General features: G+C 41.1%; 2 protein-coding genes across 3 annotated transcripts in view; both read left to right on the top strand.

Annotated features, from left to right (window-relative positions):
- Positions 1-15,293, top strand: part of ZBED1 (zinc finger BED-type containing 1) — an 80,046-nt gene extending 64,753 nt beyond the window's left edge. The window contains exon 2 of one of the 2 annotated variants that reach the window (XM_085622241.1): positions 12,909-15,293. In XM_085622241.1, coding sequence (XP_085478367.1) covers positions 12,963-15,035 — 2,073 coding nt within the window. In that variant the 5' untranslated portion in view covers positions 12,909-12,962 and the 3' untranslated portion in view covers positions 15,036-15,293. The remainder of the gene's footprint in view (positions 1-12,908) is intronic. The other variant, XM_085622242.1, reaches the window with a different exon arrangement.
- The window catches only part of DHRSX (dehydrogenase/reductase X-linked), a 916,006-nt gene that overhangs the window by 64,918 nt on the left and 823,808 nt on the right, over positions 1-27,280 (top strand). The window lies entirely within an intron of this gene.

Below are 27,280 nucleotides of genomic sequence, written 5' to 3' on the forward strand. Positions count from 1 at the left end.
ATTTGAATATATTTAAAACGTGAAGTTTCAGATAGTTTATATAGTGTTCTTAGTGTCTCAAAAGCCAGTAGGCCATCATTACCGTATAGATCGCCAAGTGTCTCTATTCCGGCCACTTTCCACAATAAGAATGTCCCATCGTGGAATATCCCTGGAAGACCAGGGTTAGCCCATAAAGGTAATTGAGGATGGAAAAGAGTCGTATTACATTTTGCCAAAATGAGTTGCCATATTTTAACGGTATCTCTAATGGTCTTAAATTTTACCCGCTTGAAATAGTTTGGGTCAATCACTTTAGCTAAAAACATGTTAGAATCCTCTCCCAACGAAAATTGGTAGCAATAATACAGTTGCTTGCTGTGAATAAACAAGCTGCGAAGGCGACTGAGAAAAGCTGAGAAATAATACAATCTGAAATCGGGGAAGTTAAGACCACCTTGGCTAAGAGGTAATTTAAGCAGAGAGATTGATCGGCGAGCCTTCTTATAGCCCCATATATAGCTACTAAAAATCCCGTCTAGGCGTTTAAAGTACATGTTATTAACAAAAAGTGGTATGGACCTAAATAAGTATAAAAATTTAGGTAATATATTCATTTTGATTAAATTAATCCTGCCAATAATACTAAGAGGGACCTTATGCCACTTTTTTAAAGTTGTAGCAGTTTCTTTAATAAGAGCCTCATAGTTAAGTTTAATTATTTCGTTTATCTCAGAAGAAATTTTAATGCCAAGATATACAGCTGTTCTACAAGTGCCTATAATCTGGACTGGAGATTTGTAATTCAAAATAATTTGCGTTTTGTGTGAATTAAGTTTATAACCGGAAACGGCCCCAAATTTATCAGCCTCCTCGATAATACCCAATACTGCTTCCGGTGTGTTAGTTGAATAAACCGCTATGTCATCGGCATAGGCTGTGATTTTTAACGAATTCTGACCATGTTTAAAAGGAGTGATATTGGGGTGAACTTGTAACGCAGCAAGAAAAGGCTCTAACGATAGTGCAAATAACAAAGGTGATAATGGACATCCTTGCCGTGTACCGCGGTTGATAGGAAAGCTAGTCGAAGTTAGCCCGGCATAGCAGAGTTTAGCCATTGGATGATCATACAAAGCCTGTAGCCATTTAAGATATTGGCCATGAAAACCCAAAGTGGTCATTGTTGACCAAAGAAAGTCCCACCCCACTCGATCGAACGCTTTTTCAGCATCCAGGAGTATCATTCCGAGTGGGGTGGGACCAAGTCTGGCCACATCAAATGCAGTAATGGCCATATTAATATGAGCAGTAGTATCTCTCCCCATAACAAAACCATGTTGTTGAGAGGTCACCAGCTGAGGTATAAGTGGGGCTAATCGAGTAGCTAGCACCTTGGCAAAAATTTTAGCGTCTACATTGATAAGCGAGATGGGTCTATATGACCCACACTGATCTCCTGGTTTACCTTTTTTTAGAAAGAAAACAATCTTGGTTGTATTCCAAGATTCAGGTGCCTTTCCAATGATTCCTATATTGCTTATCACATTAGATAATAATGGCAACAGTTCCTCCGAGCATATTTTGTAAATATCTAATGGGATAGTATCCTCTCCAGCAGCTTTGCCTAAGGGAAGCGAAGCGACAGCCTTTCTAATCTCTGATTCATTGATGTTATCAGAGAGAAGCGCAATTTCTTCAATCTGTTTTCCCTTAGTTAAATTAGTGTCCAAATATTCTTGAATCTTATTCATGGCCGGCTGCTCATCTGGAGTATATAATACCCGGTAATATGCCACAAACTGCTCGAGGATCTGCTCTGGTTGGGTATATACCATATTATTTTGACCTTTGATTGTTTTTATAAGTGTCTTAGATTTGTCGTCAGCGACTTTGTATGCTAAAAGTTTTCCTATCTTGTCCCCGCTCTCGTATTGGGAGAGATGATACTTATGTAGACTGTTCATATTTTTCTCCATTAACCTAGTTTTAATATTAAGCTTAGAGCTGGCTAGTTTCTGACATATATCAGCTACATTTGATATTCCCTGTATCAGTGCCTGTGCCAGTTGATTTTCTAGCATACTGACAGCCTTGCCCAGCTCCTCCCAGCTGCGTTTATATAACAAATTTTGATTTAGAATAAACTGTTGTGTAAACCCTCGTATACTCGCTTTAACAGTATCCCAAACTATACTGGGTGACGCTGAATTTATATTTATTGTAATAAATTCCACTAAATGTGCTTTTAGTTGTAAGATATAATCCTTATTGGACAAGAGATGTCGGGGAAAAGTAAATATCCTTGGTTTCTGGCCAGTCTGTGGCATATTAAACGATAGTATAATTGGATTGTGGTCCGAAGACACTCTCGGACAAAGCTCCATAGAGCTGTTCGCCAAAATATTGTCTGATACCAAGGCCATATCAATTCTTGAGCAAAGTTGATGAGGTGCTGAATAATAAGTAAAGCCAGCAATAGAGGGGTATAATGTTCTCCAAGCATCTTTTAAGTTATGGATGCGTCCCAGTTCGATAATGGCAGCTCGGGATCGACGCATCCTCCGAAATGCTCGGTGTCTTGTAGTATCGATATCATAATCCATAATCAAGTTAAAATCCCCCATTATAATGAGTTCTCCACTGCTATCTAGTAATTCTATATTTAACCTGTCGATAATAGAGGGGTCGTCAGTATTTGAACCGTAGAATACACAGAGAGTGTAGGTATTACCGAGCCATAGTATCTGAGCTATGGCCCACCGGCCAGCTTTATCTACCTTAGTTTTAATTATTGCCATGTTTAGCCTTTTCTGTCTTAAAATAGCGACACCTCTGATTGGGGTGCTACATTCTGCACATGCTATCACGTCATATCCTAATTGCCCAAGAAGCTTACGGTCTTTATAAATAATATGCGTCTCAGAAAGTAAAGCAAGCTGAGGTTTATAGATTTTTAGCTCTTCGGTGACCAGTCGTCTCTTGTTCCTACTATTGAGACCTGCAACATTCCATGCAAGACATCTAATTCTGTACATCATTTAAACACATTTCGATCCTCCGCCCATTTTCGAATTTCCAAAAAATATCTCAATAAAGAATTAAAATAACCAAATATCTTCCCACTCACCCTGATCATTTTAACAATTTTATCCCCCCCGTCCGCCCCTGCAGACCCTCCCAAAGGGGTCAGACCGAACCCCTGCCCCCAATCCCTAAGAGGAGGAATACCTCTTATACCCTGCTGCCGCTGACTGGGCAGCTCTAAAGAGTAACAGCAGAGGAGATCAACCTGCTAACCAACATACATTTATTCCTTTGTGTATGTTCAAAAATTCAATAGAATCCAAATATTATGGTGCTCTGCTCCCGCCCCACAACCTGGCCTCTAATCACTCCCCCACCACTTTCTTCCGACCAGTTGAACTAAACAGTAGCAGTAACCTTTCCATGTTCCAATATTTCCCCCCATTTTTTTTATTATTTAAACTCCACCCTTCACTAAGATGTTAATTTAGAAAGCACTTGTTCTGCCTCCTTCTCATCTGTAAATATATATGTCCGCCCCCCATTAATCACCTTTAATCGAGCTGGTTCCTGCAAAAAAGCCTGACCTCCCAGAGCCTTGAACGGATCAATAAGCTGACGTAGCCTCCAACGTCTATCCATAGTGCTCTTACTAAGATCAGATCGTACAAAAAAGGATATAGATTCAGTCGCGACTGGGGAGTTGGGCCTAGCTTTGAGTGAAACAGCCTGTCTGAGCAAAAAATTCCCAAAATAGATCAGAAAAGGGCGAGGAAATTTGCTCCCCCTATTTGCTACATAAAGTGGTAGTCTGTGAGCTCTCTGAATCTGGGAATCCCAGTCCCAGTCGGATAGGTCGGGGAAAGCCTTTTGGAATAATAGCACAATATATGCCCTTGGATCAGCCCCTTCAGATCCTTCGGGAATACCAAAAAGTCTGAGATTGAGTCTTCTTTGCCGATTTTCCATGTCTTCCAGCTTGTTCCCCATCTGCTCGATTTGCTCCTGATGTTTGTTAACCACACTCTGACTGTTGATAGACGCTTCCTCAACAGTCGAGACCCTTTGCTGTAGAGATTCCAAATCCTGAACAACTCCTCCTACTTTATTACTTAAGTCCTGCATGAAGTGCTGAATCTTGATATTGTCTTCCCTTAATTGAAGAAATTGCTGCTGCGTTTCCTTATGTTGGTCAGATAGAGTCCGCAAGATGATATCTAACGGAAGACTTTGTTTTTCAGACCTATCGGAGTCATTTGCAGGAAGAGAATTTGAGGAAAAAAGTAAAGGAGTGTCCGACGTGATGAGATCTGGAGTTTGTTTGGGGGTGATGATATTACCTATAGGTACTAGTTTCTCAGTAGGTACCGCAATTGCAGAATCAGGACCACTAAGTGAGTTAGAAACGGTTGGCAAAGAGTCAGTTAGTACCTGAGGAGGGGGAGATGAAGAGGACGATGATATATCCACTTGTGTTTGAAATTGGGTTAGAGACACTTCTTTTGTCTGATCTTCCAATACGAGACTAGCGCCAGAAAGGCGGAGAGCCATTTTCTTCACTTTCCCATTAGCCTGGATCCATTTGCGAAGTGGGCTATTGTCCACTGTGGATCTCCCATGTGGCTCTGAACGGCTTGTGCTAGCTTTAAAAGCCGTAGTTTTGCCTTTTTTTAGCTTGTTTTGGGCCTTAGATTTCCCCTTTTTGCGTGTATTATTTTTTTTTACAGAGTCAGTCGGTGAGTTGAGTAATGTCTCAAACTCCTCATTAGATTCCTCCTCATTGTCTCCATTTAGCGCAGTATCTTCTTGATTTAGAACTGTCTCACCCATCTCTTGTAATCCCTGGTTTGGATCATTTAGCCCAGCAGAGTTAGACACAGCAGGCTCCATGGAGCTATTTTTCTCAAATACATCAGCTATAGTAGGGTTTGTTACATAGGAGGTATCAGCTGATTCCTTATCAGTAGTGAATTCATTAGATCTCCTGCTATCAGTTGATACCTCCCCCTGATTATAAGAAGAGACCGTATTCAGCTCTACGCCATCGGCGCCCCCCGACAAGCCGGCAGTTGAAATGCGTGTTTCATTCGGGGCTATAGAAGCTGACAAAACCTCGAGCTCGGCGAGACAGAGTCCCGGTGTAGAGTGCCCCCTTTCATCTACTGCTTTCTTTAAAAAGCCATTATTATAAATGGGGGACCCACCTTCTACTTCCCTTTCACGCCGAGAATCGTTTGGGATGGCTAGAAGAGAAGGGCGGATCAGCAGCTTACCCATGATTGCTGAATGACCATCTGACGGGTGTAGCTTCTGGCTGCTTCCGACACTGGTAGCAGTCTTGTTTGTAGTAGAAGAAACAGGACTAGTCTGAGAGGCGTCCGTGGGTGCTGCAGCCTGCTTCGTTTGTATCAGTACATTCCGTCCTGTACGGCCGCCCCGTGCAGCTGATTTAGGGGCCATAAGGAAAAGATTTAAGTATTTCTCCGTGACAGCTTGTCTCAGATTGAGAGCTGATAACGCCGGGGAAACAAGGGATGCAGGCAGGCGAGGCTCCGGGAAACTGAACGCCGGTAATGCTGAGCGCGCCGTCAACAGCAGCCGCCGAAGGGTTCTAAAGAGCTGATACATCAGTCCTTGACTACTGCAGAGAGACCAATCCTCGTGCCATCTTTCGCCTTTTGATAAGCCGGGTAGGTATTCAGAGCGTTATTTCTCGGTGTTAATGGACAAGTAGATCAGAATATATTAGCAGAGACCGACCTCCTACTGCTGTAACTCCATGGCGTGTCAGCCCGCCATCTTGACTCCTCCCCCACTTTCTCAATGGTTGTCAATAGTAAATGAGTGACAGAGTATTACATGGGCCGAACTTTAAATTGGGCCCTCATTCAGTGAAGACATATCCACTTAAGATTAGTAATGTCAGATGTTTACAACATTAGTTAGACACAGCTGCTGGGGTAATTTCCAGATGTTGGAGTTACCTATTTATTTTAAATTCTATTTTCTCCCTTCATTCTCTTTCCAAATATAAAACATGTCCTTTAATGCAAAAGCTGCCATATGCGGCTGAGATAGTGTTGCGAGTGTGCGACACCATGTGAGCATGACACTAACAAGCAACATCCCAAAAGACAAAAGCATATTAAGCACACTTAGGGCGAATGTTCGAGACAGACCCCAGTGAGACATCTTCCAGCACCACGCATAAAACTTAATGCGATATCCCACACTCTAACGCGGCTGCGTATGCTGACTAGCATTAAGGCCCATCTCACGTATGTTTGGATTAAGGGTCACCAGATTGGACCCAATACCACGCTACAGATTGGCATTATAAAGGCCGTGCTTGGATACTTTAGCAAACCCTTACAAGGATTCAACTGTCTACTTCTGTAATACTAATTATTAATTACATTTTCTCCGCCTATCATGTCTGGTCAGTGCTATAAAGAACAAGGCAAATAAAAAGGTGCTGCCTTTTTTAAGAATCTATTTATTTTTATCTTAAACTAAATTCACAAACCATGGTGCTGCTTCAAACACAGCACTGACCTAGTCATTATGGTCCGATGTCATCCAAATGCTCATTTTACTTCTGTTAGCTTAGAAAATGTTTGCATTTAATTTTCCAAGCAGTTAAGGGGTTCTATTGGTGAATATGTCTTTGGTATTTTCACCATAGTTTTACAAGACTCTTCTATTTTTGGTCTTTCCCAGAATAATCTATCTGTACATTCTGCAAAGAATGGTCCTTCAGGAGAGGAAACCCACCTCCGTCACAAATTTCTTTGTGAGTTCACTGGTTTCCTTCTAATATATTTCCGTTCATGCTTGTAATCCACAAGGATGTCTCCTCTAGAGAACACAAACAACTTAGCAGTTACTATCTTTCTTTTTATTCTCTTATATTTCCTACTTCCATTTTGTTACATTATCTTGTTTTCATTCTTTTATCAAATTAGTTTGTGAATTTTCTGTGTAAGGTAGAATGATCAAAGCGCTGATGCTCTGTTTCTTTGTAACAGGGCAGTAAAATCGACTGATATTCATATGGGCCCAAAAAACAATCAATCAATCCACATTTGTAGAGGGTGGCACTGTCACCCATGGGGATATCTGGGCGATGGGGTGCGAAGTCTCCATTGCAAAGCCAGGTCTTGAGGACATGGTGGGAAGAAACGAGCAGAAAAAGCAAAACACAGGGCAGGAAAACGAGAGAGCAGAAAAAGCAGCATAGAGGGCAGAAAAACGAGCTGAAAGGGCAAAACAGAGGGCTGAAAAAACTAACAGAAAAGCCAAACAGGGCAGAAAATGCAAAACAGAGGGCAGAAAAACAAGCAGGAAAGGCAAAACAGAAAAACAAGCAGAAAAGTCAAAACACTGCACAAGAGGGATAAACAGGGCAGAAAAACTAGCAGAAAAGGCAAAACACTGCAGAAAACTAGCAGAAAACTTAAAAAAGAGGGCAGAAAAACGAGCAGAAGAGGGCAAAATAGAGGGCAGAAAAACTGGCAGAATAGGCAAAACGGAGGGCAGAAAAATTTGTAGAAAAGGGAAAACAGAGGGCAGAAAAACTAGCAGAAAAGGGAAAACAGAGGGCAGAAAATTGAGCAGAAATGCAAACCAGAGCAAGAAACCAGTAGAGAAGGTTCAAACAGAGGGCAACAGGTAGACAGGCAGAAAAGGGTAGAAGACAGCAGGCAAGCTGGACAAAAGAGAATGGTCACAGGGGGAGCTGGCACAAAGTCCTGCTCAATGGGGTCACGCTGTGGTCTCCATTAAGTAGGTCCTGGGGGGACGTTGGGGCGCTGGGCGGCGGAAGGACCTAATGGCAGGAAGAAACGAACAGAAAAGGCAAAACCAAGGGCAGAAAAATGAGCTGAGAAGGCAAAACAGAAGGCAAAAAAAAAGCAGAAAAGGAAAAAGAGCAGAAGAGGGCAAAGCAGGGGGCAGAAAAACTAACAGAAAAGGCAAAACAGAGGGAAGAGGAGAGATCAGGTCCATTCTTCAGATCTCTACTGAAATCACATACAGCAAGTCCAGACCTCTTCTCTTCCACAGGTTCACAATTGATCTGAGGAGGGTATTTATTTGCCACATTTATGCCTGGCACCAACCTTTGAGTGGGGGAAATGCTGGCCAGTCAGGGAGCAAGTTCATGCCTCCTCAACTCTTGGGTTAAAGCTTATGTAAATAGTCTTTTAGAGGCTTTAAGTAGGTAACAGCAAACTTTTTTAAAGTACCAGTTCTAAAATATTTATTACAAATCTGACTTTACCAATGAAGAGGGCTTATAATAAATATTTTTAAGAGTCCAAGAATTAACACTGTAGCTGTTTCCTAGTTGGAGATATCACTATTAAATGTAATATTTTACCCTAGTGCTTTCCTGTCAAACAGCTATTCCTGCTAAAGTGAAAATAACTTTTAGGGCCTTTACATTGCAGGACCTGTTCAACATTAAAACTTTACATGACCTACTTGTAAATACTATGATACTCTGTCAATCATCTATAAGGCTTACTTAGGGTGACTTATAAATATTTAACAGAAGGGTTTTAGTTCTGTGAAATGGAGTTATTTTGACACGTTGAGTTGGCAGTTTAAACCTGCTCAGTCAGGCTACTGGTGGTAGGCCTGCTGTCATGATTGCATTGTCACTGCAGTGGGTGGTACAATGAGTGCTTCAAGCCTCTGGTGACATTTAACTTACAGGCCCTAGGTGCACTGTGAGCACCGTATACTAGGGTTTTATAGGTAAATTACATTTCCCATTTAGGGGTATGCCAATTTCATTATGTTGGAAGGGGGATCACAGGCACTTTACAGCTGGTTTGCAGGGGTAAAGTGCACAGAGACCTATCGCCAGCAAAAACAGTCAGGGCAAACATCTGAGTATACACTACACAAAAATTGGTCATTTGCAATAGCAGTGGTATCACTTTTTTTGTTGTTGTTTTATATAGCGCAAACTTGACTTGAAGGCATCCGAGCGCTTTACATGGACCTCAAAAGAAGGAGGCGAAACAAAAGTATGAGGGAAAGAGTCATGCGTTACATAAGTATCGATTAGATGAGGTGTAGGAGAGGTAGGAAGGAAGGAGTCAAACATTAAGGTTTACATGTGTTACATAAATATAATTTATGAGAGGTATATGCATCATATACATGGGGTATAGGGGAAGGAAAGGAAGGAGTCAAATGTTATAGGCCTTTTCAGGGAATTGTATATACAACATACCAATGAGGTATCATAGGATAATATTGATTTAAGGCAAGTAGGCTCTAGATTGGGTTGTATATGTGTTGGATATGGGTAAATAGTAAGAGGTAGTGGTGGGGAAAGCCTGGGGCCGGGGAGAGTGGTGGAAGAGGTCAAGTTGAGCAGTGAAATAGATGGATGAGGTGATTTGAAACAGAATAGCCTTTTTGGAAGATAAGTTTAGGAAGTTGTTGAGACTACACAATTTTATGACGTGGTGGTAGAATTGGTTGCCACGAAGGTCCTTAGGGAGGCCGTTCCAAAATCTGAGGTCATTCCCTGAAAAGGATCGGGTGAAGGAATTGGTTGTCTTTAACTTGGTCGGCATGAGGAGGAGAGTGTTGTAACTTCATAGTGGTCTTTTTTGTCCTGCTTTTGTGAATTTGTTAGTGAGGTAGGTTAGTTTTCCAGAGTAGAGGGCTTTATGTGTTATGCAAGCTGTTTTGAATATACTTCTAGCCAGTTCAGTTTTTGAGAGTTGGAGTGATGTGATCAAAATGTCTTCCTCCAGGGCACAGTCTAGCTGCCGAGTTGAGTGTGGACTCGATTGGCATGAGGTGGATTTTTGGAGTACCTGTGAGAGTGGCGGTTGCGTAATCCAGCTTGGAGAAGACCAGGGATTGTATTACGGGTTGTAGGTCTTCAGCAGGGATAAATGGTTTGATTTTTTTTTTTTAATGTGTTTTAGTTTGTAGAAGACACTTTTTTTCTGAGGCATTGAGGTGCTCTTTCATGTTCGGGCATTTGTCAAGACTGATTCCAAGAGATTTAACAGACTTGAATAGAGATAGTTTACAGTTTAGTGCAGTTAAACCAGTTGTGTTTGGGATGAGGATTTTTTGTCTTGGTTTGATGAAGAGTTCATTTTGGGGGGGTTTAGTTTAAGGTGGTTGTTGTTGAATCAGGTGTGTATCAGGGAGAGAGTGTCATTGAGGTGGTGGATGTATTTAAGTGCGGTAATTTTGATATAGATTTGGGTGTCATCAGCATAGAGATGTTAGGCAATCATGCTGTGTTTCAAAGTCAGTGCGAGGGGTTCCATGTAGAGTTTGAAGAAAGCAAGGTATAGCATAGAGCCTTTGGTGACTCCTTGGTTGATTAATGTTGCTGCCAAAGTTAACTTGATAAGTTTGATTAGGTTGGTTCTTTCATTCAAGTGTGATGAGCAGCATTGTAGGATGATGCCTCTGATGCCAGCCCGTTGTGAGAGCATGTTGAGAAGAATGTTGTGGTTGACTTATCAAAAGCCACTGAGAAGTTAAGGAGGATTAAGAGACAGGCATCTCTACGTCGAGGGATCTGTGTAGATCGTCGGTAATGTTTAGAATTGTAGTTTTTGTGCTACAGCCTTTTCTAAATCCTGATTGGAATGTGCCGTGGAGATTACATTTCTCAATGTGATTGTTTAATTGAGAGAGGACACATGTTTAGATGGTTTTAGCAAGGAAGGGGAGGTTGGTAATGGGCCTGTAATTATCAAGGTCATTTGAGTTGGCATCAGGTTTCTTGATGATGGGGATGATTTGGTCAAGTTTGAGAGAGGCCAGCAAGTGGCTGCTGGATAGAGAGGAGTTGCTGCTGTTGGTCCAGGATGGAGCAATGATATGTCAGATGTTTTTGACAAGAGAGAAGGGAAGCTGATCAGAGAGGTGGGAGGTCGGCTTCATGGAAGATAGTATTTCACAGACTTCCTTTTCAAGTATGTATTCAAATTTTGACCAAGTTGCGTTGTTTTAGAATGAGGGTGATTGACAATGGAGTTCAGATATTCAGAGCTAGTTGTAGAGGTCTTCTCTTTTGGTGCGTGGGCTAGTCGGGGAGCTATCGTTCGTGGCGGGAGCTTTAATTTGTGGAGAAGAGGCTAGGGGGATCAGCGAGAGTTCTATGTTTGATATCTTGTCCTAGAAGAATTTAACCAATTCTTTACAGAGAGTGGTTGAGACATCTATAGGGTGTTGAGTAATCGAAGAGGTTTGGTTTTTAATGGTTTTGAAAAGGTCTTTGGGACGGTTTCTGGTATGGTCCAGTTAGGATCTGAAAAAGGCAGATTTTTCTCTGAAGATGTGTTTTTTATATTTAAGGCATTCTGCTCTGAGGAGAGAGAGATGGTCTACAGTGGGTTGGTTTATCCATTTTATTCCTATCAGTCTGAGTGGGTGCATCTCGTTGTTAAGATCTGTGTTGAACCATGATCTAGAGGTGGCACTTAGTGATTTTTTTGTTGTTTTAGGGGGGCGATGCCGTGAAGAAGTTCAGTCATCTTTGTGTTGTAGTGGAAGGTGACATATTCGGTGGTGGTCAGTTCAGATGGCGGAGTAATGTAGGTGTTGGATTTGGTGTAAGTTTCTTGTCCAGTGCTTCGTCGGACGAGATTGGGTGGAGGATTTTATTGAGATTTTCCATGGCAAGTTTTTATGGACCATAATAATAACTTAGAAAGTGTGGCATCTCTAAGCATGGAAAATAACAAGATCTACTTTTGCCCATACACTGAGTTGGCTGTACTGGCTTACAAACTCATGATCTCCTGGTCAGAGCAGACATTAGTGTCACTAAGCCATCTTGCCATAAAAGGGAAGTATTTCCTAAATACCTTCCTTAACCGTCTCAAAAGTGAAATTTTTAAGTAGTTCTTAGTAGAAGTTTGGTAACCTATTATAAATAGAGACCTGCTCTTCTGTGTCCCTCACACACACAGTAGTTTCTGTGGATGGAATGTAGCATTTATTCATTATAGATAGGATGGACACTGATAATACAATATCTATTTTAAGTAGTTCTGTAGAGGTGTTGTTGATGCAATAGGATTTATTTGATTTTTCAGTGAACGATTGCTATTCACTTTACTGCATTGTCTCATCCAGTGTCTATGGCACTAGTAATGTGTTAAGGACAGAGTACACTCAAAACTTGTAATCAGTATTTTTAACTTCAGCAAAGAAAGATGCCTAAATGAGTCATCTAAATGTTCTGATTATAGGTGGGCGGGGGTAAAATCTGATCCCTACGCAAACTCCTATGTGTACTGGGATTGTCATTTTATGATTAGTGGTAAACCCCACGCTCCTGCAGTTCTTCCCTGATAATTTGTGGCATATGTACCTTAAATTTAAAGGGTGAAACAGACATTAAGTGCCAGTACATGCTATATTCAGTGCTCAAAATACCACATTCTGCCTGTAATGTCTCATTTTTCCAGAGGGAAATGTAATAGAATTGTTTACTGCACCTTGTAAATACTTCACCCTGCAGTAGTAGTACCAGGTGCAGAAAATATCTCACATTTTTTCTGCCCCCCTATGATCAGGACACAAGTATAATATTTAAGCATATCTGTCACATGTCTACCTGTAAAGAGACATTTGGCTACCAACAAAGTGTTGTTCAAAAATCTGAAAATGTTATTAGATGCATAATAAAGTTTTAAAATAAAAACACTTTGCATGGGCCAAATAAGTATCTTGGTGAAGGGTGCTTTTCAGCCACTAACTCTGAAGGCTGTTAGTTAAATTCCCGTTATTTTAATGGTGTCCAACATGATGGTATGCTTGTAAATACCCGTAAGTGTTAAATTTCACATAGTTTAGTGTTACGAGGTGTCTACTTTCTCATTCTACCTTTATTTTCCTGCTCTTAGCAGGTACTCTTCGATGAGTGAAGGATCAAGATTTGGAACGGCAGCTGAGACGATATGGAGAACAAAAACTCTGAAAATGTGCAGGCTGACAAGCTCGTTGCACATCCAAGGGCAAAGAGCAAGGTGTGGAAGTACTTCGGATTTGATACGAATGCCGAAGGATGCATACTGCAATGGAAAAAGATCTACTGTCGCATCTGCATGACTCAAATTGCCTATTCTGGAAACACGTCCAACCTTTCGTATCATCTTGAGAAAAACCATCCAGATGAGTTTTGTGAATTTGTGAAAAGCAACACTGAACAAATGAGGGAAGCCTTTGCTACTGCGTTCTTGAAATTAAAGCCAGAATCGTCTCAACAAGTTGTCCAAGAAACTTTGGTCATGAAGACCAGCCATAGCTATGAAAGCAAGAAGCAGCAAGAAATCACCTCTGCAGTTCTCAGCCTGGTTTGCGAAGGCATGCATCCTGTCTCAATAGTAGATGAACCTACTTTTAAGTCCCTCTTGAAAACTGCAGAGCCCAGGTATGAGCTTCCAAACAGGAAATACTTGTGCACCAAAGTAATTCCAGAAAAGTATGCCACAGTGAGAGAGCTTGTAATAAAGGAACTTAGTACAATCTCTTGGTGCGGAATAAGTTTGGACACATGGAAAAGCGAAAATCAGAACCGATCCTATGTGACGCTTTCGGTTCACTTCCTTGACGGTGGACCTTCTCACTGCCTGACAATGAACTCTCGGTGCCTAAAAACATTTGAAATCCCAGAGGATAATACAGCAGAGACGATTACGCGTGTCTTGTACGAGACCTTTGTTGAGTGGGATATCAATATGAAAGTGTTTGGGGCTACAACACATTACAGCAAAGACATCGTGAAAGCCTGCTCTCTTCTTGATATTTCAGTCAACATGCCTTGCCTAGGTCATACATTTAATGTGGGATTACAACGTGCTTTTCAGCTTCCTAAACTGCATGCAATTCTTACTCGATGCAGAAAACTGGTAGAATATTTTCAGCAATCCTCAGTGGCGATGTACATGTTAAGCGAGAAGCAAAAACAACAAAATGTAGTAATCTGCATGCTCAAAAGTGATCGTGTGTCATGGTGGGGCAACACACTTTCTATGCTTCAACGTCTAAAGGAACAACAGTTTATCATTGCAGCTGTCCTTGTGGAAGACAGCAACAACCATCACCTAATGTTAGAAACCAATGAATGGAACATAATTGAAGGGCTTGTGGAACTTCTCCAGCCCTTCAAACAAGTGGCTGAGATGATGTGTACATCGAAATACCCTACCATTAGTATGGTGAAACCTCTTCTTCATATGTTGCTAAATACAACTTTGAATGTTAAGGACACAGATTTGAAAGAAATTAGTATGGCCAAGGAAGTAATAGCCAAAGAGTTGTCTTCAACCTACCAGCATACTCCTGAGATAGACATGTTTCTTAATGTTGCAACCTTTTTGGATCCAAGGTACAAAAAGCTTCCTTTTCTTTCTACATTTGAGCGGGCGCAAGTAGAGAATCGAGTGGTGGAGGAGGCAAAAGGTCTTTTGGAGCGGGGAAAAGATGGCTCTTTTGAACCTGAGGAAAAAACCTTTGCACTTCCCGAAGAGCCACCTGTAAAAAAGATTATCATCTCTTCATCTCAGGCTCCAACCACCAATATCAACAACATGCTGGCCGAAATCTTCTGCCAGTCAGGTGGCACAGAGGGGCAAGAGGAGTTGCATGCCCAGGTGGTTGAGGAATTAAGCAATTTCAAATCACAAAAGGTTCTTGGTCTCAATGAAGACCCTCTGAAATGGTGGTCAGACCGTTTAGCCCTATTTCCTGTTCTACCAAAGGTACTTCAAAAGTACTGGTGTATTCTAGCCACTAGGGTCTTCCCAGAACGCCTTTTTGGTTCACCAGCAAACGTTGTAAGCGCTAAGCGCAACCGATTAGCCCCAGCCCATGTAGATGAACAGATATTTTTGTATGAAAACACACGGAACTGGTCCGAACCTGAACCTGAAGACGAAGATGAAGGAGAGTGGGGCTTGCAACAGGAACACATTTTTAATTTAAGTGATAGCAGCAGTTTCTTTACCATAAGAGACAGTGGGTTTATTTAAATAAATGCTTGTGGGTATTTAAAATATTTTAAATAATGATGAATTTATTTGTCCTGAGTTACCAAAAACTATTTATCTTGTATGCTTTCATCTTCAAAAAATAGTGAAACAATATGATGTAGGCTCGTTTTCAGCTTCAATGACAATTGTGGTTACAACGTAAGAAATGCTTACCAGTGGGTTATCTGTTAAAAGGTAAAGAAATCAAAAGGGTTTGTGGTTACCTAGCACAATTAAAACAGTTACAACCTGTTCAAACCTTGTATTAAGCCTTTCTTGTGAATATACTTTTATAAGTGCACTCCGCAAAGTTCCAGAATAGTGCTTTATTGCAAACGTGATTATGTATTCTCCAATTTGAAAGTTGTCTTCACAGATTTATAATTACTTGGAAGAGATACGCTGCTGATAATTTCCAATCTCAATATGCAGGTCTGTAATTCTTTTTAAATGCCTCGACTTTAGTGCTCCATGCTTCTTTTTTTCGCTTTCTCATATTTCTGGCTGTAGAGAGATGTGGTAACTTACACTGAGGACGGGAGCTTTAAATAAGGCTTCCCAAGGTGTCCCTGGGGATCATTCTTGGAAAGGAATACTGCCCATGTTACGAGTTTCTATCGCCCATCTCCGCTTGCGCACCCGGAGCCAGATTATAAAAAACTGCGTGGGGGCAAGGTAACTTTCCCCTCACCAATGCAAATTTATGTAATGTGCCCTTCGTCCTTGATTCCTTTTTTGCCGCTTTCTCAGATTCTAAATGTAATGAATAATTTTCCCACTGATTTGTAGTGGTCTACCTTACTATGCAAGCACTTGACTTCAAGAGATGAACAGTTTGTGGTTGGCTTCTCCCATTGGCTGCCTCTCCTGTGACCTACTCCGGGTTTATCTGGAAACATTCTCTGATTAAGCAACTGTCCACTAACACTATCTAGAGGTAGTTCGCCTTTGTTATCAAAGTTGTCTATCATGGATGAAGAGTGCCTCCTTTGAATGGAGTGGGTTTCGGTTTCAATACTTGGAACTCTTTGCTGGTACAAGACCAAGCATCAGGTGTGATAGCAAGATTGCAAGGTGTCATAGTCATACAGCAAAATAAAACACCCAATTTATTCTCTCCTCAAGCTGTTTAGAGAAGGCATCAGAGGGGCATGTCTGTGACTATAGTTAAAGCGACACAAATGCAGTGTTGAAGTACTGTTCGTCCAAAACAGCGTCACTTTTTCAAAGTAAAGGCTTTCGGGCACTTTTACCTTTACTGTACCCATCCTACCGGTGTACCGAATAGCCCGTTTTAGTACACATCATCATATCTAATAGTTGCTTAGCTGGAGCTAAATACTGAGTCAAATACATTTATCACTTGCCTTCCAAACTCAATAAATGCACTTTACAAAAATAATTTGTTTCAGTATTTATACTATTCAGTGTATTTTCATTAACACTTGTTTAATTAAGGATTGAAAAAAATGCACTGTTTTTAAACAGAAAAACACCAACAAAGAGGGATTCATGAATCTTACTTAACACTTATTTTAAAAAAAGAAGAATCCTACTTGCCATTATTGATTAACAAATCGCATTTTACTTGAGAAAACATAATTTATCCAGTGGTCTGTAATATCTCCTTCAGTTTCAGCAACAATTAGTTCTCTTCCCAGGATGCCCTTACCTTATTGCATATCAACGGCTGTGTTCCACAAGAACTCCACCGCTTTTTCATATCAAACAAGCATTGGCAAAGGGAATTGTTCTAGCATAGGCCAACCAGCGTTTTGACATTGTCAGTGGCAGTTTTGTTTTGTAATTTTTTTTAATAATGTTATTGGCCCTCACCAGTGTATATAAAACAAATTGGCTAAAAGCAAAAATATTTTTGGGTCTCAAAAAGCACACATTGCCATAGCAGTCCTTGTCACTGAAGGGAATTCATCTCTGTTTATGTGTTTCTCTTGAAATGCAAGAATCTATGTTGATGTTTTGAATGGCACCCCTCTTGAATAATTTATTGAGTTTTTTCCTCAACATGCACATGTTCATCCCGCTTTGCCACTCTACTTCATTTCCCTTAGCATCTTTGTCATTCCAGTGACGTGCGCATTAGAAAGAAGAGAAACGAACATTGGTAAATGCAATAGGTTTAGCCTTTGTGCTTAATAATAAGTTGTTTTTTGTTGTGAGTTTTAGATTGCAGAGCAGTTGTGCAATATATGTTACTGATACTCCGTTAAAGTTTAATGATTTGTTAATTGAGAAAGGCAATATATTGTGCAGTTGCTGGTGGTACTATAAAGCGGTGAGTACCGGCCCATTTAAAGCACTGGCTACGTTTAGACCTCTTCAAGTGATATTCCTACTAAACTCGGAAGGTATCAGGCATTTTTATATTTAAACCCTGAGAATTACAGAAATGTGTACAGATGTTTTACCATCCTTCCAGTATTTATCACCAAGACAAACAAGAATGCTGAGGGGGAGTGGAGAGGGAGAAGTAACAATGGATAGAGTACGGGATTAAGAGCGAGACAGAGCAACAGGAGAGAAAGTGCGGGGACAGGCTCAAAGCGAGAAAGAGACAGCAAGCGAAAAAGAGAGAATGAGAGAGGAAAGAGTCGCAGAGTGGCAGAGAGAAACAGACAGCCAGAGGGGGCAGAGAAAGAAAACAGAAGAGACTGAGAGGGAGCAAAGGAGAGACAGCAAACAAAACATGCATAGCAAGAGTTTGGGAGAGTGATGTGGAGAAAGGGAGAGATGAAAGGTGGGCTTTGCAGGGTAAGAGAGGGGACCCGGAGTGTGAGCGAGTGAGAAGGAAAGACAATCGGAAGGGATACAGTCATAGTCGCAGCTTTCCAACAACAGACTTGCAGATGAGACCCATTTTTAAAGATGCCGAGTCGAGCTTTTCTTGCGAGAGGTGCTTTACTTTAGCAACACTGGCACCCCACGCCGTGCCAAAGAGGCGACAACTTACTTTAAGCCAGTGATACTCAAAGGATGGCCCTCCTGACCTTCTCATGTGGCTCTCTACTAAACAACCCCACTGGGCTGCTGTTTAGTTAAGAGAGTACTAACATTCAGAAAGATGTTAAATATAGGAGTACGCATTTCTTTACAAGTTAACTGAAGGCAAAGAAGTAGATAAGGTATCCAGCAGCATGTAACTTTAAGAAATTGTTCATTTTCTAAGACCTCTTGCAACAAAGGTGTATAAAAATGACATTGTCTCTTCAAAATTCAAAAACATTTATTTCATTGACATGCACAACCATTTCACCTAAACACATCAAATTATTTCATTGCATTTATAAGTATTTTTTAAAAGGGATAGCTTTAAAAAAATGAACATAGAAGCATTAATGCCTCCTCCCACCCTGAAAACAATACCAATAGTTAGCTTAGAGGAAAGTCAGTTGTTGTGCCAACCCCTCTGAGGGGCTTGGGTTGGTATCATAAATGGCCAGCATTATAGTTTATTAAATTATGTGTATTGTAATTTTTTATAGTGCATACCCTTAAAACATATATTTCAAGGTGCTCTCACATGTGAAAATGAAGAAAATGGAGGCAAAGTGAAATAAAACAATTGCCTAGAATCCCACAGTTTGGTCAAGTGGGGAATCCAGGACTAATCTTAGGTTTTCTGGTTTCACTAGCAGCAATTCTATTTCATTCTAATTCAGTAATAAAGTTACTTCTTTCTTCACACTTGACTCTCCCAGGTTAGTGATAGCAAGTAGAGAAGGCTTACCCCCAGGTTTAAGACCTGCTGGTAGCAGAATATCATTTTGGCAAAACTGTTTTGTGCATGCATGTAAGATACAGGTCACTTGATTGAATTCTGGTAAATGTCATGCTGGGTAATGTGTCTGCTGCAGAGGTAACTGTGTAATTTGCATATCAGAACCGCAATTTCTTAATGTGGGTTTGCATATAAACAGCACGTCCAAGTGTATAATCCCAGTTAGCATTAGCCAGGTCAGTGTGTTAATATACCTTATACAGAGATACTGGTGCAACCTCCTTCTCACATTCTTGTTTCTTGGTACGAGCTGAAATTACTGTGTGACATTCTGGGACACAATAGCATTTCAACACCCTAAGGCCCTTAAAATAAATACCAGTGAGGATATATAGATTTTTAATATTCTGCGTGTGTTGAGTGGTGGTAGTAGCAGGCGAAAAAACAAATGGTGAAAGCTCAGAAAATAAAGATAGACACAGCCTATAAAATACAGACATGCTTTAAACAAATAGATCTCTTTTGTCGGCTTGCAGCTGCAGAATATTTTAATTACTGAATCAAAAAGCAGTTAATTAAGCAGACTGATAAATACCTACACTCCAAAGTTGTGCATTAAAACCAGGCAATTCAATAGACAGGGATGTGTAAGTTGCAGTTTGGTATTTTGCTTTGTCTCCTCTTATCAATGCAAAGTAAATTTGAATGAAAGTAGAAGTGAAGAACAGAAGAGTGATTTTCTGTTTTTTTTTTATAGATAACTAATCCTGAGAAGTGGAATCTGATTAATTAATATGAATGGTGCCAGACGCCACTTACAGTTACTTCATGCGCATTCATTCAGTGATGTAAATCCAATATATATAAAAAGTATTTGTCATCTCAGAACTGCTTTTCATGCTGACAGTGTCTTAAATACATGCAGTGTAGTCACTGAACACCCAGCAACCCATGGTACACTATTGAGCAGTTGCAATCTGCACTAAAATATGTGCACAATGTGCTGTCCTTGTCTTTTACCGGTATTCAGATAACGTCTTATCACACAAAGTTTTTATAATTTGTTATTACTCCTTTTTCCCCACACTTTATTTCCTTTTGTTGGACTATCGTCCCTACCTAAATTCATCCTCTTCATCACCTGCCTTTCTCTACCTTTGTTGCTTTTGTCTGTTTTCACACTGTGATATTAAAACTAAGTTCCCTGACATTGATTCTCAATAGGGGTTCGGCATTTTGGTTTTCTTTCAAAAAGCTGTTTTCTTAAATTAATCATTCTTTGGCAGGGGAAAGGCTTCTATTATTTTCCATCAAAGTTTATGTCTTAGATGGATTTGTCCAGGCATGTGAGTCTCCTTCTGGGGAACTGCTTAGCATCTAGTAGTAATTTGTAAAAATCTATGTTTGTACATTGCTGGTAAGTACACTGCAGTCATTACATCACATCTAGCACACTGAAAGGAAATACATCAGGAATACCATTACATCTCATAGTCCTCATGTAAAGCTTAAAGTGATGTGATAGTTAGGTGAAATAACACAAAAACTAATGAAAACCCCCAAAATGCTTACATTCACCAGTTCTAATTCACGGAGCTAACCATCACAGGCGCTGCGTATGATCTCACGAATTACATCACTCATGACATGTTAAATGACATCATTGATGACCACTGATGACACCTCAAAGGCTGTGCATGGCTGAGGGTTGGTCACAGTGCCTGGCTGTTGGCCAGCTGTGCACGTTCTTAGGCTCTGCGCAGCATGGGTTTGGCCACAGGGGGGTCACCTCTGAGCAATCCCCGACAGGTACCCAATCCCCCACCATGCACAGCCTTTGGTCATTTGGCAGCATATGGTTGGCTGTAAGGACTAACCTGCTGCCAACACCCTGTAAGCACTCGGCACTCTGCTGCATATTGCCAGCCGCTGGCCTGGCCTGTGACCAACGTCCCGCAGGCACCCAATCCTTGCTGTGCATGTCCTTTGGCTGTATGCGGCGTGGAGTTGGCTGCAGAGGTGCCCAACCTCCCACGGGTGCCAATCCTCCAACAAACTCCCATCCCACAAGTATATTCTTTTTTAAAACCGTTTTCACAGGACTGAAGTACTCCCATGATCTTGTGATCAAGTGTCACATCCCTGGTACAGCTGGACCATGCAAACTTCACCTAGTAAGGCTTGTACAGTCCCACAGAAAATATTACACTGGAGTATTATTTTACTTTACGGAAGCGCTATGCTGGGTCTTGCAAGAGTACCACCATTCCCGGGGTGCACATTTCGTTTTTTTAGTCCTTCTGGTTCTCCACCCCCATCAGTGCCAGGGGGTTAGGGTTGTCGGGTACTGTCCAGGACTGTCTGGAACACAGTAAGGGACTTGGGCAAGGACTGGGAATTGGGTAGAAAACGTACACAGAAAGAGGAGTACAGCGCGGCCCAGGATCATTCAGGAAGTCAGAGGAGAAAGGGGATCCAAAGAGCAAGCCTGTACAAGTGAACAAAATGGCTAAGACTCAAAGGATGGGCACTCAATAGGCAATTTGGCATTCAGAATAACTACACCCAGGATGGACGTGCAGACATATATACACACACACACACACACAACAACATTAACAATAAACGAAATGTGGTTAAAGCACTCGGGAGCTACACACAGGAAGACTGAAGCTCAGTAAGTTCTTCACCCACAACTGCTGTTACAGATACTGACTGCAAATACACACATATAGGATATGCATGCAAAGGCATGGTCTGTGGAGCTGATGCCTATGGTGATGTTATAAATGTAACTCAAAGACAAATCTCACAGTGAACAAGAAACCCCACTTAGGTTGTCAGCTGTGCCAACGTATCCTGGCGATCAAACAGGAAAATGCAAGGCAGTAACATCAAAGGGTTAGAACTAAATACAAGCACAATAGACAATGAGCTAGCTAGGAGGAGTGCTTAAAAGGAAAGGAAGGAAGTCACAGGGCACACTTGGCAGAAAGCAAGTAACAAACATACAAGGTAAAAGAAGGAAGACAACTGGAATAGAAAGACAGTAAACTAGCCTAACAAAACTAAATGTGTCCTGTAACCAAACTGGTGCTCATGTAAAGCGCTCTGTTACCCGATGTCTCGAGTCTAGTTCGCGCTGTATAAAACTCCCTCCCCCCCCCCCTCCAAAAAGTGCTAGTTCAGGAACAGGAACATTACTACAACTCAGGAGTCAAGGTAGCACTGCAGGCAGTGCTAGTTCAAGGAAACAGGAACTAGCTACAGCTCAGGAAACAAGGAGTCGAGAGTACTACAAGCAGTGCAAATCAGGAACAAGAAATAGCTGAAGCCCAGGAACAGGAACAAATAATAACTATCCCTCAGGAACTCGGGAAACGAGGTAGCACTGCAGGCAGTGCTAATTCAGGCACAATGAATAGCTATTGCTCAGAAATCAAGGAACAAGGATTAACTACAACTCAGAAATCAAGGAATATCAAAAGCTCAGGAAACCAGGATCGGTCTCACCGGAACACAGCTAAAATGACCAACCCTGGACTGAAGGGAGCTGGGGCTTAAAAGAGCTCACAGTAATCACATGCAGCAGGTATGAGCAGGCTAGCAGCAGCCAGCCACAGGTGAGCTGAATTCCTCCACCATTCCTTAGCCTGCAGGGGTGGAGACGAAGCAGTGAGCAGGGTATTCTAGGTATCAAACATGAGCAGGCTGGCTTCAAGCATGAGCAGGCTGGCTTTCAAAAACCCGGCATGGATTGGGAATGGATGAAAGTAGAATCCAAATGACTGGAAGTCAGTATATGCATGAAGGGGAGGGTCTTGAAGCTTATTAGAACAATGGAGAGCCCCACAAATCAGCCCCCTGGTGGTGGGCACGAGAATGCAGGGAACGAGTTATGACAAGGGTGTCTCTAACCTGGCACCTTATATGTTTTTTTTAAAACTACTGAGGACACAGGGACCAAGGGCCAGATGTACGACCCTTTTTTGCGGCTGCAAAAGGGAGAACCTCCCGTTTGCGTCCCCAAAAAAGGGTAATAACATGTACAAATGCTATTTTGCGAGTCACTGACTCGCAAAATAACATTTGCGACTCTCGCTATTAGGAAGGGGCGTCCCTTCCTAATAGCGAGTCAACATGCTATGTACTTATGTTTTGCCGCAAAACACTCGCAGTTTACCACCTACTTTAAGTAGGTGGTAAACCACTCACAATGGGGAAGGGGCCCCAGAGGACCCCTTCCCCTTTGTGAGTATGTTGGAAAATATTTTTTAAGAGCAGGCAGTGATCCCAGAGACCACTGCCTGCCCTTAAAAAAATGAAACTGAAAAGTTAAATTTTTCTTTTTTAAACGAGCAGTCCCAGATATGGTGGTCTGCTGAGCCCAGCAGGCCACTATGCCTGGGAGGGCCTGTCATTCCCAATGGGCTTGCAAATTGCGAGAGGCTCATTAATATACATGAGCCTAGCAATTTGCGACCCCATTGGGAATCGCAAACAGTGTTCGCTGCCCCTGCCCCCCTTTCCACTGCCCTCCATAGTCTGTTGTGCTGCCACTGCCCTTCCTGCCTGCCCAGTGTGGTCAAATTGTTGCGTCTGCACTCTCCTAACTGCCTTCAATTTTCAGAGTCCGTGCCCCTGGCCTCTGCCTCTCAACAGTATCCCAATGAACAACTAGATTGCTAACATTCTATATTTATTACAAAAGTGTGGAACGCCTGACGTCATCTTGATGTAATCAAAACTGTAATACCTAGAGCATTTCCTTTAGAAATTACATATATGAGAGGGTCTTATTTGCATCACAATTATGGTTAGTGCTCTAAAAAACAAAAAAGACGATATATTTTCTGAGTTTTCAAATAGCGACAAAGAACTTTTAAATTATTTGTAATCTTTATTTTTTTTATCCAGTTGACCACTTGATTAAATGTTGCACCTAGGGGAGAGGATGTGGTGTTACTTCCAGAGCTGCAGACTTTGCAACTGGGGAACCATGTTGGAGTTTCTGCTTCAGCTCAACATTCTGTGATTCTGGTGAAATCACTTAATCTCCCCATGTCTACAACCAAAATTAATTTGATCTTGTGTGATGTAACCAATGCTCATGTAAAGCACTCCAATAGCTGACAAGTCTGCACTATATAAAACTGCAAATACACAAAAAAATAAGTGTTTTGCACACTTCTGTCATTGGGCTACATGTGGGCTACATCTGGGTGATATTTATGCTGCATTTGGGCTCTTTTGTCTCTGGTGGCCATCTTGGGAGATTTATTTGTTATAAAGTTTCCTAATTTCCTCATTTACTGCAGTCTCCTCAGTATTCCATCAAGAAGGTATTCAGATATGTCACACATTTGCCATAAATTCTGAATGTTAGCACTCTAGTTGCTCATTAGATCACTGTAGTAAAGCTACGGCTCACCACAGAAGTCTGCTGCTGGTATTAAAAGTGCATGTTTCAGTCTGCATATCAGAATTTTTTAATGAAATAGAAGAGGATTTGAGAAGTCACTCAAAATGTGCCCTAATTTTTCTTTCTTCAGCACTAATCATAATTTATATGGCAAAATCAACCCCCTCATTGTGTTCCTTTTTAAATTAAATGTTTTAAGAGTCACCAGTTTATTCCAATCAAGATGGCTTCAGGTGTGCCATACTTTTGTCATAAGTTAGACTGTTAGCGCTCTAGTTGTTCTTAAGAACACTCTGGGACATTCTGTCATTGGGCTATACTTGGGCTACATCTGGGTGATATTTGGGCTACATTTGGGCTCTTTTGTCTCTGGTGGCCATCTTGGGAGATTTATTTGTTATGAAGTTTCCTAATTTCCTCATTTACCTCAGTAGGAAATACTTTCAGTTTTTTTATTTTGGTTCCATCAAGAAGGCATTCAGATGTGTCACACATTTGCCATAAATTCTGAATGTTAGCACTCTAGTTGCTCATTAGATCACTGTAGTAAAGCTACTGCTCACCAGGGAAGTCTGCTGCTGGTATTCAAAGTGCATGTTTCAGTCTGCATGTCAGAATTTTTTTATGAAATAGAAGAGGATTTGAGAAGTCAAAATGTGCCCTAATTTTTCTTTCTGCAGTTTTAATCATAATTTCTATGGCAAAATGAACCCCCTCATGTTGTTCCTTTTTAAATTAAATGTTTTAAGAGTTACCACTTTATTCAAATCAAGATGGCTTCAGGTGTGCAATACGTTTGTCATAGGTAGGACTGTTAGCGCTCTAGTTGTTCTTTAGAACACTCTGGGAAGCTGCAGTAGAACACAAAGGAATCAACTGACAGTCTCTGCCCTTGTTGGATGTACATGTTTTACTGAGAATGACAGACTTCATTCTCACATGACTGAGAAAGATAATGTGAATTTATAGAAAATATGCTCTCAGTTTAGCTTATAGATCACCTTCCAAACCTATGTGGGAAAAGCATGAGAAAATAGTTTTCTCTCAAACATGATTCATGATATCACGGCAGTAGGCTTTTTCACATGGTAAAATCACCTTAGAACACACCAAAATTCCTAAAATGAGTATGGTACCATCAACAAATGATTTATAATGTAACTAAAGTCTTAAAACCTTCTATTAACTGCAATGCTTTTTAATGAGGTGCTATCATGTATATTGGTCCCAAGATGGCTGCCAACACTTTTTGGATGAAGTACTGACAGCCAATCAGATCTCACGATGAGATGTGTGGTTAGGCTCTGCCCAGATATATCTATCTTTTTAACTCTAATTTTCTCAGGAACTATTGAACGGATTTACACCATTTAAGCAAAAGGCACGAGTCTGAACTGAGGACTACCTCTTTGCCAAATTTGGTGAAATTCCGTTCAGCAGTTCGGGCTGTAGCTGCGTCAACAGTTCCTATGGGAAAATGCATGGAGAAAATGGTCCCCCCTTTTTTCTCGGGCCCCGCTTGATGAATCACCGTGAAATTTTCAGTATAGGAGCGGACCGGAGCTGGCCAAAAGTCTGGAAAATTTCGCGAAGATTTGTTAATCGGCGCCAACGGTATTCCAAATAGAATGTTGCTGATTTCCTATGGAAAATAGGTCCTAACTATAACTACCTACTGGCGACTGCCAGTAGGTAATATATATATCAAAATCTCCTCACTCTTGAAGCAGGAAGAGAATGGCACACTCTCGTCGGTACATCAACGTAGTGTATTGTGGCAGAAAAGGTGAACCCTTCTATGCATTTCGGCTTCGACTGAAACTTTGGTGACCAATGTTTCAGTTGAAGCCGAAATGCATAGAAAGGTCCACCTTTTTTGCCACAATAAAAAAATTTGATGTACCAACCGGAGTGTGCCGGCCTCTTTCTCGTAGAAGAGTGAGGAGATTTTGGTATGCAAAAAGACGGGAGCGGCGGCCCTGTCATTAGCCAGGCATCGTCGGCTTCATTGGGTATTGTAATCTTCAAGTGATGAATTCTGGAGTTGCTTTTGGTGATGTTTTGAGTTCTCTACCTGTTTAAATATCTGTTTTCTTGTCCTTATATCTGTACATAAAGGATCATTAGAAAATGTGAAGTTCTAATTTATATCAAAGTCTTTTTGTTTGCTTGTTATATCCTAATGTTAGGATGATGACAAGGAAGAGGGTGGTAGCTGTAATACTTGATTAACTTCCTTGTAATCTTCATTATGCTGGCTCCTACTCTTCCTCGTACAGTCTTGGCTTTCTTCCTGGTAGTAGTATTCACTGATAAGTTGATAATGGGATCTGCTCATTTTTAGAATTTTTCCTGAAGGAGAAGTGGCACTTTATGTCTATAATTTATATATATATTCACTGAAAAAAACATAGGTTTCAGGGGCGTTCAAATTAGCTGGACATTTCCCTCGTACAAAACCCTAGAAATTCCCCTGTTATAGTTAGTTCAGCTAACTATAACTCGCGCCCCCGCAATGCACTGCTGATGACGTCACATATTACATCACTCATGACATGGTCAGTGACTTTACTGATGACATCACTGATGACATCTCAAATGACATCACTGATGACATCATCCATTGAGTATGTGTTTCTGAACAGTTTTATTATGTTTAATATATATAGGGAAAGGCCTGTTGAAGAATAAGTGGGTGTACAAGTGTGTGAATGGATGATTTTCTAGGTGCATAACTGACTCTATAAGTGAGTCATTAAATGTATCTTACTGCAGACTAGTGAATAAACTGTGTGAATGTCTGTGTTGGTGTATAAGTGGCTGCATGGTTTTGTAAATAGCTATATGAGTGTCTATATGGGTTATTGATTAGTTGTCTGAGTATCTGTATGGGTGCCTGAGTGTTTGTGGGGGTAGGGTGTGTGTGACTCTGTGACTAGATGTGTGAGTGGGTGATTCACTGGGTGCATGGTTTTAAGAGTGCATCTGTGATGGACTGTATGGTTGGGTGAGTGTATGTATGGGTGTGTTAGTGATTGAATGTATATCTCAGTTGTACATGTGTCAGTAACTACATATGTGAAA

Source organism: Triturus cristatus, chromosome 8 (assembly GCF_964204655.1).
Source record: "Triturus cristatus chromosome 8, aTriCri1.1, whole genome shotgun sequence".
Taxonomy (NCBI): Eukaryota; Metazoa; Chordata; class Amphibia; order Caudata; family Salamandridae; genus Triturus; species Triturus cristatus.